Raw genomic sequence first — 13,453 nt, 5'->3', positions numbered from 1 at the left:
GTTTTTTCAGGCTATAGCAATAATAATTTAGTAAAAAGTCCACTTTTTTATTTTTCTTTTCTTTTTTGCTTGAGATCCAGTTTAAAAGTACTGTGACAAAGCTAATGCTGCTAACTGCTATGCTCTTTATAGTTGAATAATATTATATTTTAAATATAAATTTCTATAAATGTTTTCTAAATGTTCATAGAATTGTAATCACATAGAAATAATAAACATACTGTGTATAAAGTAAACTGTGTATTTCACTGAGGTAAAAATCTGTGAAAGGCTTTAACAGCTTAGCCACACTTAGCTTTTAGTCGTTTATCAAAAATGTATGGAAATCTTTTCTCTTACAACAAATGTTAACATGAAAAGCAAGCTAAGATAAGCTGTTTTGACAAATATTGTGTGCATGGACTACAGGTCAACCTAATTTTTGTTTACTTGTATATAGACACAAGTTATGTATATATTTGCCTATTTTGTGTGTTTTAGGTCATGCAGAGTATAACGAGCAATACATTGAGATTTTGGAGAACCTGGGAAACAGTCATCTATCTCAGGAGAATAATGAGATCTCCACAGGGTTCCTTAACCTGGCAGTGTTCACACGGGAGGTCACAACGCTCCTCAAAACTCTGGTGAGACTTCAGCTATACATTACTATTACTAATAGAACAGAATATGTACTGTGTGTAGATAAATAGATAGATAGATAGATAGATAGATAGATATAGATGCATGGATGGCCCGAGAGAGAGAGAGAGAGAGAGAGAGAGAGTGAGCGAGCATAATATTTTTGTGTGTGTGCTTGCATGTGTGCACACACGCGTGTGTGTGCGTGTGTGAGACATCTTTGTTTGCTTAGGAATGATTAATGGTTTGGCTCCAGATGTACTGCAAGAGTGCACTAGGGAACTTTGAAGGGTGTGTGTGTGTGTGTGTGTGTGTGTGTGTGTGTGTGTGTGTGTGTGTAGCCAAGACCCTCTCGAACCGGACTGGTCCGGGACACTCTGGACGATTGTTTCCATAGTGATCTTGATTCATCTCAGATCTGAGTGAGTGAGTGGGCAGTGTCTAACCACTATGCTGTCAATCACAATATCACCAGGGATGCTGACCTCATACAGAAACTGGGCTTGGAAAATAAACTTATTTCTTTTTGATCCAGTGTGCGTCCTCTGTTGACTCTATCTGGCTTAACGTATCAGCAGTGTATTTCCTTTTTCCTTTTTAAATACATTAGGTTTCCCTGTATGTAGAATCTGCTTATATAATAAGATAAAATATGAGAAATATTCCTTCATTAATGAATTAATTTGGTAAAAAATATAGAGAGACCAAGTGTAGGTAAGAAATAATGTAAGTGTTAAGTGTATACTGCAGACTCAGTGGTGTAGATTGGATATTGTAGACTGGATATTGCAGGCTTGATACAGTAGATTAAATGCTGTAAACTTGATACTGTAGAACAGACACTGTAGACCTGATATGTTGACTCAAAACTGCAGACTGGATTCTGTAGACCAGATACTGTAGATTTTATACTGAAAAACTGATAGTGTTAATTGGATATTGTAGATTGGATTCTGTAGACTGGATACTGTATATTGGACACTGAGACTTAATAATGCAGACTGGTTTCTGTAGATTGGATACTGTACACTGGATACTGCAGATTTGATTCTGTAGACTGGATTTTGTAGATTGGATTCTGTAGATTGGATACTGCAGACTGGATTCTGTATATATTATTCTGTAGATTGAATACTGCAAACTGGATTCTGTAGATTGGATACTGCAGACTGGATTCTGTATATTGGATTCTGTAGATTGGATACTGCAGACTGGATTCTGTATATTGGTTTCTGTAGATTGGATACTGCAGACTGGATTCTGTAGATTAGATACAGTAGATTGGATACTGCAGACTGGATACTGGACTGGATTCTGTATATATTATTCTGTAGATTGAATACTGCAAACTGGATTCTGTAGATTGGATACTGCAGACTGGATACTGCAGACTGGATTCTGTATATATTATTCTGTAGATTGGATACTGAAAACTGGATTCTGTAGATTGGATACGGCAGACTGGATTCTGTATATTGGATTCTGTAGATTGGATACTACAGACCAGATTCTGAAGATTGGATTCTGTAGATTGGATACTACAGACCAGATTCTGAAGATTGGATTCTGTAGATTGGATACTACAGACCAGATTCTGAAGATTGGATTCTGTAGATTGGATACTACAGACCAGATTCTGAAGATTGGATTCTGTAGACCAGATACTGTAGATTTTATACTGAAAAACTGATAGTGTTAATTGGATATTGTAGATTGGATTCTGTAGACTGGATACTGTATATTGGACACTGAGACTTAATAATGCAGACTGGTTTCTGTAGATTGGATACTGTACACTGGATACTGCAGATTTGATTCTGTAGACTGGATTTTGTAGATTGGATTCTGTAGATTGGATACTGCAGACTAGATTCTGAAGATTGGATTCTGTAGATTGGATACTACAGACCAGATTCTGAAGATTGGATTCTGTAGATTGGATACTACAGACCAGATTCTGAAAACTGAATTCTGTAGATTGGATACTGCAGACTGGATTCTGTATATTGGATTCTGTAGATTGGATACTACAGACCAGATTCTGAAGATTGGATTCTGTAGATTGGATACTGCAGACTAGATTCTGAAGATTGGATTCTGTAGATTGGATAGTGCAGACTAGATTCTGAAGATTGGATTCTGTAGATTGGATACTGCAGACTGGATTCTGTATATATTATTCTGTAGATTGAATACTGCAAACTGAATTCTGTAGATTGGATACTGCAGACTGGATTCTGTATATTGGATTCTGTAGATTGGATACTGCAGACTGGATTCTGTATATTGGTTTCTGTAGATTGGATACTGCAGACTGGATTCTGTATATTGGTTTCTGTAGATTGGATACTGCAGACTGGATTCTGTAGATTAGATACAGTAGATTGGATACTGCAGACTGGATTCTGTAGATTAGATACAGTAGATTGGATACTGCAGACTGGATACTGGACTGGATTCTGTATATATTATTCTGTAGATTGAATACTGCAAACTGGATTCTGTAGATTGGATACTGCAGACTGGATACTGCAGACTGGATTCTGTATATATTATTCTGTAGATTGGATACTGAAAACTGGATTCTGTAGATTGGATACGGCAGACTGGATTCTGTATATTGGATTCTGTAGATTGGATACTACAGACCAGATTCTGAAGATTGGATTCTGTAGATTGGATACTACAGACCAGATTCTGAAGATTGGATTCTGTAGATTGGATACTGCAGACTAGATTCTGAAGATTGGATTCTGTAGATTGGATACTACAGACCAGATTCTGAAGATTGGATTCTGTAGATTGGATACTACAGACCAGATTCTGAAAACTGGATTCTGTAGATTGGATACTGCAGACTGGATTCTGTATATTGGATTCTGTAGATTGGATACTACAGACCAGATTCTGAAGATTGGATTCTGTAGATTGGATACTACAGACCAGATTCTGAAGATTGGATTCTGTAGATTGGATACTACAGACCAGATTCTGAAGATTGGATTCTGAAGATTGGATACTACAGACCAGATTCTGAAGATTGGATTCTGTAGACTGGATACTGCAGACTAGATTCTGAAGATTGGATTCTGTAGATTGGATACTGCAGACTGGATTCTGTAGATTGGATAGTGCAGACTAGATTCTGAAGATTGGATTCTGTAGATTGGATACTGCTCATCACTGTAAACTGTATATTGCAGCTTTGTACTTATTGCTTCAAAACTCTGAACTTGGAAAAGCACTGGAAAAACTCTGAAACAGTTCTCTAACAATAACAAACCTTACATTTTCTTTTTTCATTTGCATTATTTTTTTACTTCATAAAATATAAATTACTCGCTATGTAGTTTTCTGTTGTGAAATTCCTTTTACAGCTGTGTTAATGTAGATCTTCTTGATGACTGTCGAATTAAGAAATGAGGCACACAGATATAGACCTGGTCTAAGCAGCCATGTTGTTTTGAGTCAAAGCTCTGGAAAGGTTTTAGGTCACAACATAGAAAATACTACTTCAGTCTATCCAGTGTTCACGGTTCTGATTTCATCTTCCTCTCTGTGGAACTCCATAGAGCATGTTTTGTTTATTTCTGTGAAGTTGTTTTGAAATGATGTCTATTTGTAAAAATACAAATAAAATTGTTATACATGTAAAATTGATTGGATGAGAATTGTGTGCACTTTTGTGGAGGTCCTTTAAGGATTTAATAGAGAGACCTGCATGTCATGAGACTCAAATAACTGCTGTAAAGGGTAGGGCTCTATTAAGTGTGTGTGTGTCTGTGTGTGTGTGTCTGTGTGTGTGTGTGTGTCTGTGTGTGTGTCTGTGTGTGTGTCTGTGTGTGTGTCTGTGTGTGTGTCTGTGTGTGTGTCTGTGTGTGTGTCTGTGTGTGTGTCTGTGTGTGTGCCTGTGTGTGTGCCTGTGTGTGTGCCTGTGTGTGTGCCTGTGTGTGCCTGTGTGTGTGTGTGTTTGTGTGTGTGCGAGAGAAGGCATCTGTGGGGAGGGTCTAAACACAGCAAGTGTGTGCTGTCTGTCTTTCAGCACTCGAGTGCTATTTTCATGTCTTGTCATGAACGCAAGACAAACAAGACGGGGGTGTGTGTGTGTGTGTGTGTGTGTTTGTGTGCAGCCGTCCTCACCAGGGTCACAGTTTCCTCTTGTTTTACGAGTTTCAAATCCTTTTCTCAATCACTTTCCTCACTTTACTTTGTTCAGTTCCAGATAAATTCTGTGCAGATATTAACTCTGGTCTTTGCCGGAATTTTCTCATGCATTCTTTCCAAAGGAAGATTTACACAAAGTCCTGCTTCTCCTGCCAGGTTGAGTCTTTTCCTACTTTCAGAACACTCAACGTTATTTCTTTTTCTTTTTAGCTCCTCAGGGAAAGTTGACTGGAAACCAAGAAATATGGCAACAGCATCTGGGAGAAATTTGCTGAGAATATATTTTACCATGACAGTTTACATTAAAGTTTGTGTTTGGGTGTGTGATGATTTGGACTCTCAGTCTGTCTCCCACCTGATCTCTCTGTGTGTGTGTGTGTGTGTGTGTGTGTGTGTGTGTGTGTGTGTGTGTGTGTGTGTGTGTGTGTGTGTGCGCGCATGCACGTGTGTGATAACGTCTCCCTGTGTGTCTGTAGGTGCAGAATCTAAACAGCATCCTCTCCTTTCCTCTGGAGAACATCCTGAAGAGTGAACTGAGAGACAGCAGACTGGTGAGTTTCACTGATATGCTCAAGCAGTTAAAGTCTTCATTAAAGGTGCAATAAACAACTATTTATATTAAAGGTGCAAAAAGTCAGCACCGCCAGGATTTTCTGATTTGACTCAGAAATGTTCCGAGAAGCTTGAAAGGTATCTAAATCACTGCAGATCTTCTGCAGATCTGGGCCAACACGTTTCTTGTGACGTCATCGCTACGTGCATTTAACCAGAGCCATCTTTGATTCACGTGTGTAAAACAGGAGAGCTATCCTTTTTTTTTGTTCAATATCACTATTAGGAGCTGCACAATAAAGCACAAAAATCTGCTATTTTTAAAACTCCCCTACATTTTAAAAATCAAGCATTTTTGCAGAACAATAACAAAAAATCTCCAGGAAATACTGGAGGGACTGATGAGCAATAATGTGCAAGGTGGCAGCTTCACATCTCCATCATCCAAGGCCCAGGGAACGATCATGATCATAATGATTTTATTGCCTTTGTGGAGTTTTACATGTTTTGTTATAATTGTGTGGGGTTTTTTTCTCTAGGTTCCAGGTTTTCACTGAACTCCCATAAAAATGCCAGTATATGATTGGCTACACTTAATTGCTCCCAGATATGAAAATCTGTGCTTTGTGCCCTGCAATATATAGACCGCTATTAAATTCACACTATATTCCTGCCTCTCCCTCCAGGGATCGTCTCTGGATCTGACACGGTCCTGAAAACAAGCGAAGATAAATGTATGAATAAATAGAGCAATGAGGATTATATCTATTTTGAAAAAGCAGTAAATAGTAGAAATGTTTAAAATTAGAAACATTAAACAACGGCACAGAAGAAACTGTGAATTTGTAACATGTGTCTGTTTTGCTCGAGCTAATTTTTTGCATTCATGTTACCTAAAGTTTTATTAAAGACCAGAGGTTCTCTTGCAAAAAATGCTTGACTTGTTAAGTCAACAACAAAAATAAAATGAGATGGCATGATGATTCTTCATTTGAATATGCAAATTGGGAGCACACCTTCAGATCTACATTTGCATATTGGACATGATTGGCACGTAGATTTATGATGCAACAATACTCTCGTCACATTTTCAACACTTTCTCTGAGTATCCAGTGAAACTTTCAGGTCCTGGGGCTTCTTTAAGAATACAGCAAATATCTACGTTTACATCTTTGTCCAGTAGTTTTTTCAGTGCTGTTTGTTTATAGAAGAGAATGAAGTGATGTATCGTTACGTAAAGAGACTGAAGGAATACAGGGTGGGGATGAGACTTGAGATGGTTTTTCATCATGTCATTTCTCTTTCTCTCTTTTGTTCTGTCTTTCTCTCAGGACCTGAGGAAGCAGATGGAGAGAGGCTGGAAGGATTACGACATTAAAATGTGAGAATGCACACCTGTATCTATACGATAGACAGAGCAACAAACTAGAAGAGGCAGGCAGCTAGAAGAGGTTTCATTCTGTCTCTGTTTCTCTCAGGGGGAAGTTGGAGAGGGAGAGGCAGAAGCAGTATGGTCTGATACGGCTGGACTCGGACATAGTGGAGGACATGGAGAGAGAGAGGAGGACTTTCCAGCTGCAGATGTGTGAGGTGTGTGTGTGTGTGTGAATCGTGCGACTCTTCCTCTGGTCCGGTTCATTCGACGGACTGGTAAAAAGTAAAAAAATGTGCTTAGGTCATGTTCTCCCTGTGTGGTATGGGGAAGTTTTTTTGTATGTAGACAAGGGGAAATTTAGCTTTAGCTGCGCTGCTGAACCAGGATGTTGTAATAAATTAAAATAAAGAGTTGAAGGAGAGGGGAATTTTGTTCTTCTGTAGGGACTCCTCTTTTTTCTTCTGGCCACAGACCTCCAGATGTTCTTCAGTTTCTGCTTTACTACAGACATTTTTTTTCCTACTTAAACAGCCTCTGACTTGAACAAAATTCTACAGTGTTCCTGTCTGTAGTGTTCACGTCTACACTACAGGTTTAATTGATGGAGACTGGGTTGAGGCAGAACATTACAAAAAGCTGCCATTAGTTTAGGAGTCCTGCTTTTAGGAGAGCTCTGTTTAGGTTGCATGTATGCAATTTCAGCACGCTTAATCTTACATCTCAGCAAAGATTGGTTCATCTTCTCAGAGCCCAGTTAAAGTAGACTAAGAGAAAATAAGAGTTTTTATCCTCTCTCTCTCTCTCTCTCTCTCTCTCTCTCTCTCTCTCTCTCCATCCATGTTCAGTATTTGCTGAAGGTTCAGGAGATGAAGAAACGGCAGGGTCCTGATCTGCTCCAGGGCCTTATCAAGTATTTCCAAGCCCAGCTCAAGTACGTTTCATAGCACACCACCACTCGTCATACCATTTAATTTTGCATTTATCCCCCAGAATTATTAAGAATAATTGCGTACACTATATGGCCATATGTTCTTGCACACTTGACCATCACAACCCTATGCGGTTCTTCCCTTCCACAATCTTATCAAGTTTCAAGCACACAGTGGTCTAGAATACTTCCACAGTTGTACTGGAGCTAAGACACTCAAGCACTGTCCCAGCATGACAACGCCCCTGTGCACGAAGCCCCAGAGCTCCATGATGACATGGTGTGTTAATGTTGGAGTGGAAGAACTTGAGTGTCCTGAACAGAGCCCTGACTTTGACTTAACCCCACTGAACACCTTTGGGATGAACTGGAACACAGACTGAACCCCAGACCTTCTCACCTTACATCATTGTCTGATCTCATTAATGTTCTCGTAGCTGAACGAACACAAATCCACACAGAAACACTCTAACATTTAGTGGAAAGCTTAGAAAGCATGGAGCACATTATAATAGTAGGGGGACTCCATCTGGAACGGGAAGTTCAACAAGGTCAAATGGGTGTCGCAAACCTTTGGCCATATACTGTATTTTTATTTTTATGTAAAAATTTGATGCATCATTGAAACCACTATTTTATTAAATATAAAGTTTCTTTTTGCATTATTTCTGGAGAGCATTTTATTTAATATCACATTTTATGTAATTATGTATGAATGAAGCCTGCATCACGAGTATATAAATACAAAATCCTTTAAGATTGTGTATGGGTTAATAATAAAGCATTCAGATGCTTACTGCTAATCGTAGCCCTTTTCTGGTAATATTAGCTTGAACAATGGTAAAAAACACATGAATGATGTTTCATTTACTTTTTTTGTCTTCTTGGGCTTCTTCCCATTCAGATTGATGGTTTGAATGATTTTGTTGGTTAAAACACTATATCATTTTATCCCTTTCACTTTAAAAGGTCACTTTTATTGTATTACCCTGCTTTCAACAAGCTGCTCAAGATTTTTAAGCTACATGGACTTTACATGACCTAACTGTGGTTGCTGTAATATTTGTCATGTTGTAACAGGTTTAAAGTTAAATATTATTTTAAGGCAAAGCTCATTTTTAATACATCATTTTGGGCTTTTTTTATGTTTGAGTGCCTGAAGAAAAAAATAAAAGATAAGTAAAAACTTATCATTATTCTTATGTGCATTATTGTAGAAACTTAGTCCTTTTTACACAGTGACTTTGTACCAACTTGTATTGGTCTGTTCAGGTTATGAACATTAAAGATAGTTAAACTAATCTGGATCTACAGTGGATATGAGCGCATACTAACAGTAAATGAAAACAAAGTAAGATTTAATCAGCTTCCATCCACTTATTAATCGAATAGCAAAATGTCAGAATGAAAATGTCAGAAACAAAACGTTGTTCATCAGCAACTAAGAAAAACAATGCAAGAAGATGATATCATCAAAGAGCAATCAGTCATGCTCCAGACTGATGGGGGATGTAAACATTTGCACTCAGCTCAGGTGTATATGTAGATGGATTTAAAACCGTGTAAAAGATCATCGTTCTTCTTTCAGTTTTTTTCAGGATGGACTGAAAGCAGCGGAAAATCTCAGTCCATTTGTGGAAAAGCTAGCAGCATCTGTGCACACGGTAATGCTCCTGTGTGTGTGTGTGTGTGTGTGTGTGTGTGTGTGTGTGTGTGTGTGTGTGTGTGTGTGTGTGTGTGTGAGTGTGTGTGTGAGTGTGTGTGTGAGTGTGTGTGTGAGTGTGTGTGTGAGTGTGTGTGTGAGTGTGTGTGTGAGTGTGTGTGTGAGTGTGTGTGTGAGTGTGTGTGTGAGTGTGTGTGTGAGTGTGTGTGTGAGTGTGTGTGTGAGTGTGTGTGTGAGTGTGTGTGTGAGTGTGTGTGTGAGTGTGTGAGTGTGTGTGTGTGAGTGTGTGTGTGTGAGTGAGTGTGTGAGTGAGTGAGTGTGTGAGTGAGTGAGTGTGTGAGTGAGTGTGTGAGTGAGTGAGTGTGTGTGTGAGTGAGTGTGTGTGTGAGTGTGTGTGTGTGTGAGTGAGTGTGTGAGTGTGTGAGTGAGTGTGTGAGTGAGTGTGTGAGTGAGTGTGTGAGTGAGTGTGTGAGTGAGTGTGTGAGTGAGTGTGTGAGTGAGTGTGTGAGTGAGTGTGTGAGTGAGTGTGTGAGTGAGTGAGTGTGTGAGTGAGTGAGTGTGTGAGTGAGTGTGTGTGTGAGTGAGTGTGTGTGTGAGTGAGTGTGTGTGTGAGTGAGTGTGTGTGTGAGTGAGTGTGTGTGTGAGTGAGTGTGTGAGTGAGTGAGTGTGATTCATCCAAATATGTCCTCAAATACCTACCTATACATACAGATCCTGTTTGTCCTGCCAATACATGAAGACATTCTTAGTCATTCTTTTGACTTTATGGAAAGATTTTGTAAATCGCGTTTGTTCTTTTGATAATGGCAGGAGCTGGCAGTATCTTCTGAGATCATCTTTTTGAGATTACTTTATAATGTCTGCCTGAGTCAGACGTTATTGATTAAACATCCTAGTGTGCAGCTTGAAACGCTGGTTTGTCCTCCACACAAGGAAGAAAGATAAACTTTTTCAGCAAGAGGAAGTAGTCTGAATTACTGAAATTTTGCTAAAGGAGAATTTCAAGTGCAGAAGACGTGTTTGTGTCCCAGATAGTGTTGTTTTTCTGCCTCCTGACCTTTAAAAGTTTGTTGTCGAGATTGAACTTATTCTAGAACTCAGAGAAATTCGGTGGGGAAAAAAGTGACTGTGAAAAGTTTTTTTTTGTTTGTTTTTAAAGAGAACTTGTTCTAGGACAAGTGACCGTGAAAGGGTGTTTATTTTAGAATTCTTAAGTTCAAAGAGGATTCTAGAAGAAGTGCTCTGGAATAGATTTCTTTACAGATTTCTTGAATAAGAGACCATAAAGAGTTCAACACGGTGGTTGTTTGCTGGCTCGATACTTCAAAGAGAATTCTAGAAAACGTCTGTGGAGGTTTTTACTAGCAGTACTGTGGGTATTACAGAATTCCTAACTTCAAACGGAATCCTTGAACTTTGCAAAATTCTACAATTACCCAACTCTAAATCATTAATCTCCGCATTCGTGATGATTTATTCAGCTTGGTGTCTAACGCCGTGTCTGCATGCCTATGCCTATTAAGCTATTACATAATATTGGACAAACAGACTGATAATCAAATTCCTGGTACTCTTCCTGACTCCTGGACCTTTTTTAGTTGTTGTTTCATGTGTAGTTGAGGCATGTTACAGCAGATCTGTTGCTCTGCATCAAAACTGGTTTGGGTGAAGCACATAAAAACATGTTCACACATAAAGAGACTTACATTCTTTATTCTTGCGATCTTAGACGTAAAATCATAAAAATTTAATGACAGAAAGTCTCCGAATTCTCAGATCTGATGTTCTAGAAATAAATTAGCTACAAAAAATGTATTGTTTCAAGCTGGTCTGAAAAGGTGGCGCAGGAAAACATTTTCCAGAGAACAGCCCGAGCAATCTGTATGTCAAACTGATTATATTCCCTCAGATGAAAACAAGCATAACAAACTGATGAGAATCTGTGGTGAAGATTGTCATGCATGCAGCAATGCAGAACTCAAAGCTTTCTTGGTGGTTGTGAATTAATACGTGTTGTAGGCACCTCAAATGCATAAAGCGTTGTTCCATAAATCAGTATTTCTGGTTATTCCTGGTCTGAGATTTCCACATGACTATGTCAATAGGTGCTGACTAATTTTTCCCTTATTGCATTCTCTTCTGTAAAGAAAGCTCATCTTGTGGTGTTTTCAAGAACCTGAACTTTGTTTTGTTTGTAGGTTCGTCAAGACGAAGACGAACAAGTGAAGCAGCTCTCTCAGCTCCGGGACTGTCTCAGGAGTCAGCTACAAGTGGAGGTTAAAGAGGTAACTACAATTACCGGCATGACTCCAGTACAAAGCAAGTCACTGAGCAGGTCTTGACGTCATGATTGATAGCTTCCCATCGGCAGCTTCAGGGTCAGCTTCCCATCGTCGATTTTCCCATCGTCAGCTTCAGGATCCCATTATCTTGCTATCCTGATCTTTTACATGTGCAGCTGAGGTCATAATCTTCATGTACACCTGCCTGAGTAACTCGATGATGATGATGATGATGTCTTTTTTCTTTTCAGGATTATCTAAACAGGAAGAACTCCGGTCACGGCTACAGCATCCACCAGCCACAAGGCAACAAGAAATACGGCACAGAGAAATCAGGCTTCCTGCTGAAGAAGAGTGACGGGTTAGTTACAGCCATAAAGACCGTCTCCCAATCTGAAACAGCTCTGATTGACTAATCACTATTAAACCCTGCATTGAATTTGGTGCTCAGTGAATTGGTATATATTGGGAGTGCAGTAATGTCGACTATTCTTATCATTCAGCTTTCATATAGTCAGTGTAGAGGAACCATTCTCTCAGCCGACACTCATTCCCATCCCATTCCCATCCCATACCCATCCCATTCTCATCCCATTCTCATCCCCATCCCGTACCCATCCCATACCCATCCCATTCTCATCCCCATCCCGTACCCATCCCATACCCATCCCATTCTCATCCCATTCTCATCCCCATCCCGTACCCATCCCATACTCATCCCGTACTCATCATATACCCATTCTCATCCCATACCCATCCCATACTCATCCCATACTCATCCCATACTTATCCCATTCGCATTCTCATCCCATACTCATCCCATACTCATCCCATACTCATCCCATACTCATCCCATACTCATCCCGTACTCATCATATACCCATCCCCATCCCATACTCATCCCATACTCATCCCGTACTCATCATATACCCATCCCCATCCCATACTCATCCCACACTCATCCCACACTCATCTCATGTTGTTTCAAACTGTATTTTCTTCACATACACAGCGTATTATACGGTGTATAACTTACAGTGAAATGAAGACCCGGCCAGCTCCTAATTAAACTAAATTTAAGGTGTAAGGTGTTGGCCCGCTGATCAGAAGGTCATGAGTTCAAATCACAGGTCCACCAAGTGTCCACTTCTGGGCCCTTGACAAGTCCCTTAACAATCAATTGCTCAGTTGAATAAAAATGATAGAATGGAGAGTGATGTATTTAACATGCAGGTGAGTTTAATGTAGTAACAGTAATGTGCTTTGTACATAATGACAAACAAATGTGATTTGCCTCCTACCCTGAGTTGATATTCCTGCCTCATGTCCAGTGTTCCCAAGAGTCCACAATGACCAGGATAAAGAGCTTACAAAGCATGAATGATTTACTAATGATGATGTGCATTTTCTTATCTATGTATGTGTTTACTTCATCTGGTGATACAAAAGAGAAAAGAAGAAAAACGGACGAATGAAACTATTTTTTAAAACTTGGTTTGCACAAAAGTTATGAACTAGAAACTCCAGTGTTGCTTATTGTTGTCTTTGTGTTGCTTGATGTCTCTGGCACTAACATATTGAATGAATGATTTTATGTGTAAATCAGTTTGATTAACTGGATATAAGATGAGTTTCTACTCTTTTAACATGCTGTGGGTCAGTAAACCAGATGCGCCTGTGTGTATGTGTATTGGGAAATCACTAGAATGTTCTTTCTCAAACACACTTCATTTGTATGGATTTTTGGTTGTTGTTTTTTTTTCTAAAGCCAAACACCGACGTTAAAATGATGGTGTTTGTTGGTTCAGTCAATTACCCCAGGAAGGCCGAGGCTTCATATGGAAGTGCAGTTTGTGTGTGTGTGTGT

The 13,453-nt window shown here is 39.3% G+C and overlaps 1 protein-coding gene across 1 annotated transcript in view; it reads left to right on the top strand.

Annotated features, from left to right (window-relative positions):
• asap3 (ArfGAP with SH3 domain, ankyrin repeat and PH domain 3) overlaps window positions 1-13,453 on the top strand; it is a 45,697-nt gene that overhangs the window by 14,512 nt on the left and 17,732 nt on the right. Inside the window, exons 4-11 of the mRNA XM_060879064.1 lie at window positions 481-626; window positions 5,262-5,336; window positions 6,670-6,719; window positions 6,817-6,928; window positions 7,559-7,644; window positions 9,230-9,305; window positions 11,503-11,589; window positions 11,838-11,947. Of these exons, the coding sequence (XP_060735047.1) occupies window positions 481-626; window positions 5,262-5,336; window positions 6,670-6,719; window positions 6,817-6,928; window positions 7,559-7,644; window positions 9,230-9,305; window positions 11,503-11,589; window positions 11,838-11,947 (742 nt within the window). The remainder of the gene's footprint in view (window positions 1-480; window positions 627-5,261; window positions 5,337-6,669; window positions 6,720-6,816; window positions 6,929-7,558; window positions 7,645-9,229; window positions 9,306-11,502; window positions 11,590-11,837; window positions 11,948-13,453) is intronic.

The sequence above is a fragment of the Tachysurus vachellii genome, chromosome 10 (assembly GCF_030014155.1).
Source record: "Tachysurus vachellii isolate PV-2020 chromosome 10, HZAU_Pvac_v1, whole genome shotgun sequence".
In the NCBI taxonomy this organism is placed as follows: domain Eukaryota; kingdom Metazoa; phylum Chordata; class Actinopteri; order Siluriformes; family Bagridae; genus Tachysurus; species Tachysurus vachellii.
The sequence above is the reverse complement of the archived record's forward strand: the minus strand, read 5'-3'. Positions and strand labels throughout refer to the sequence as shown.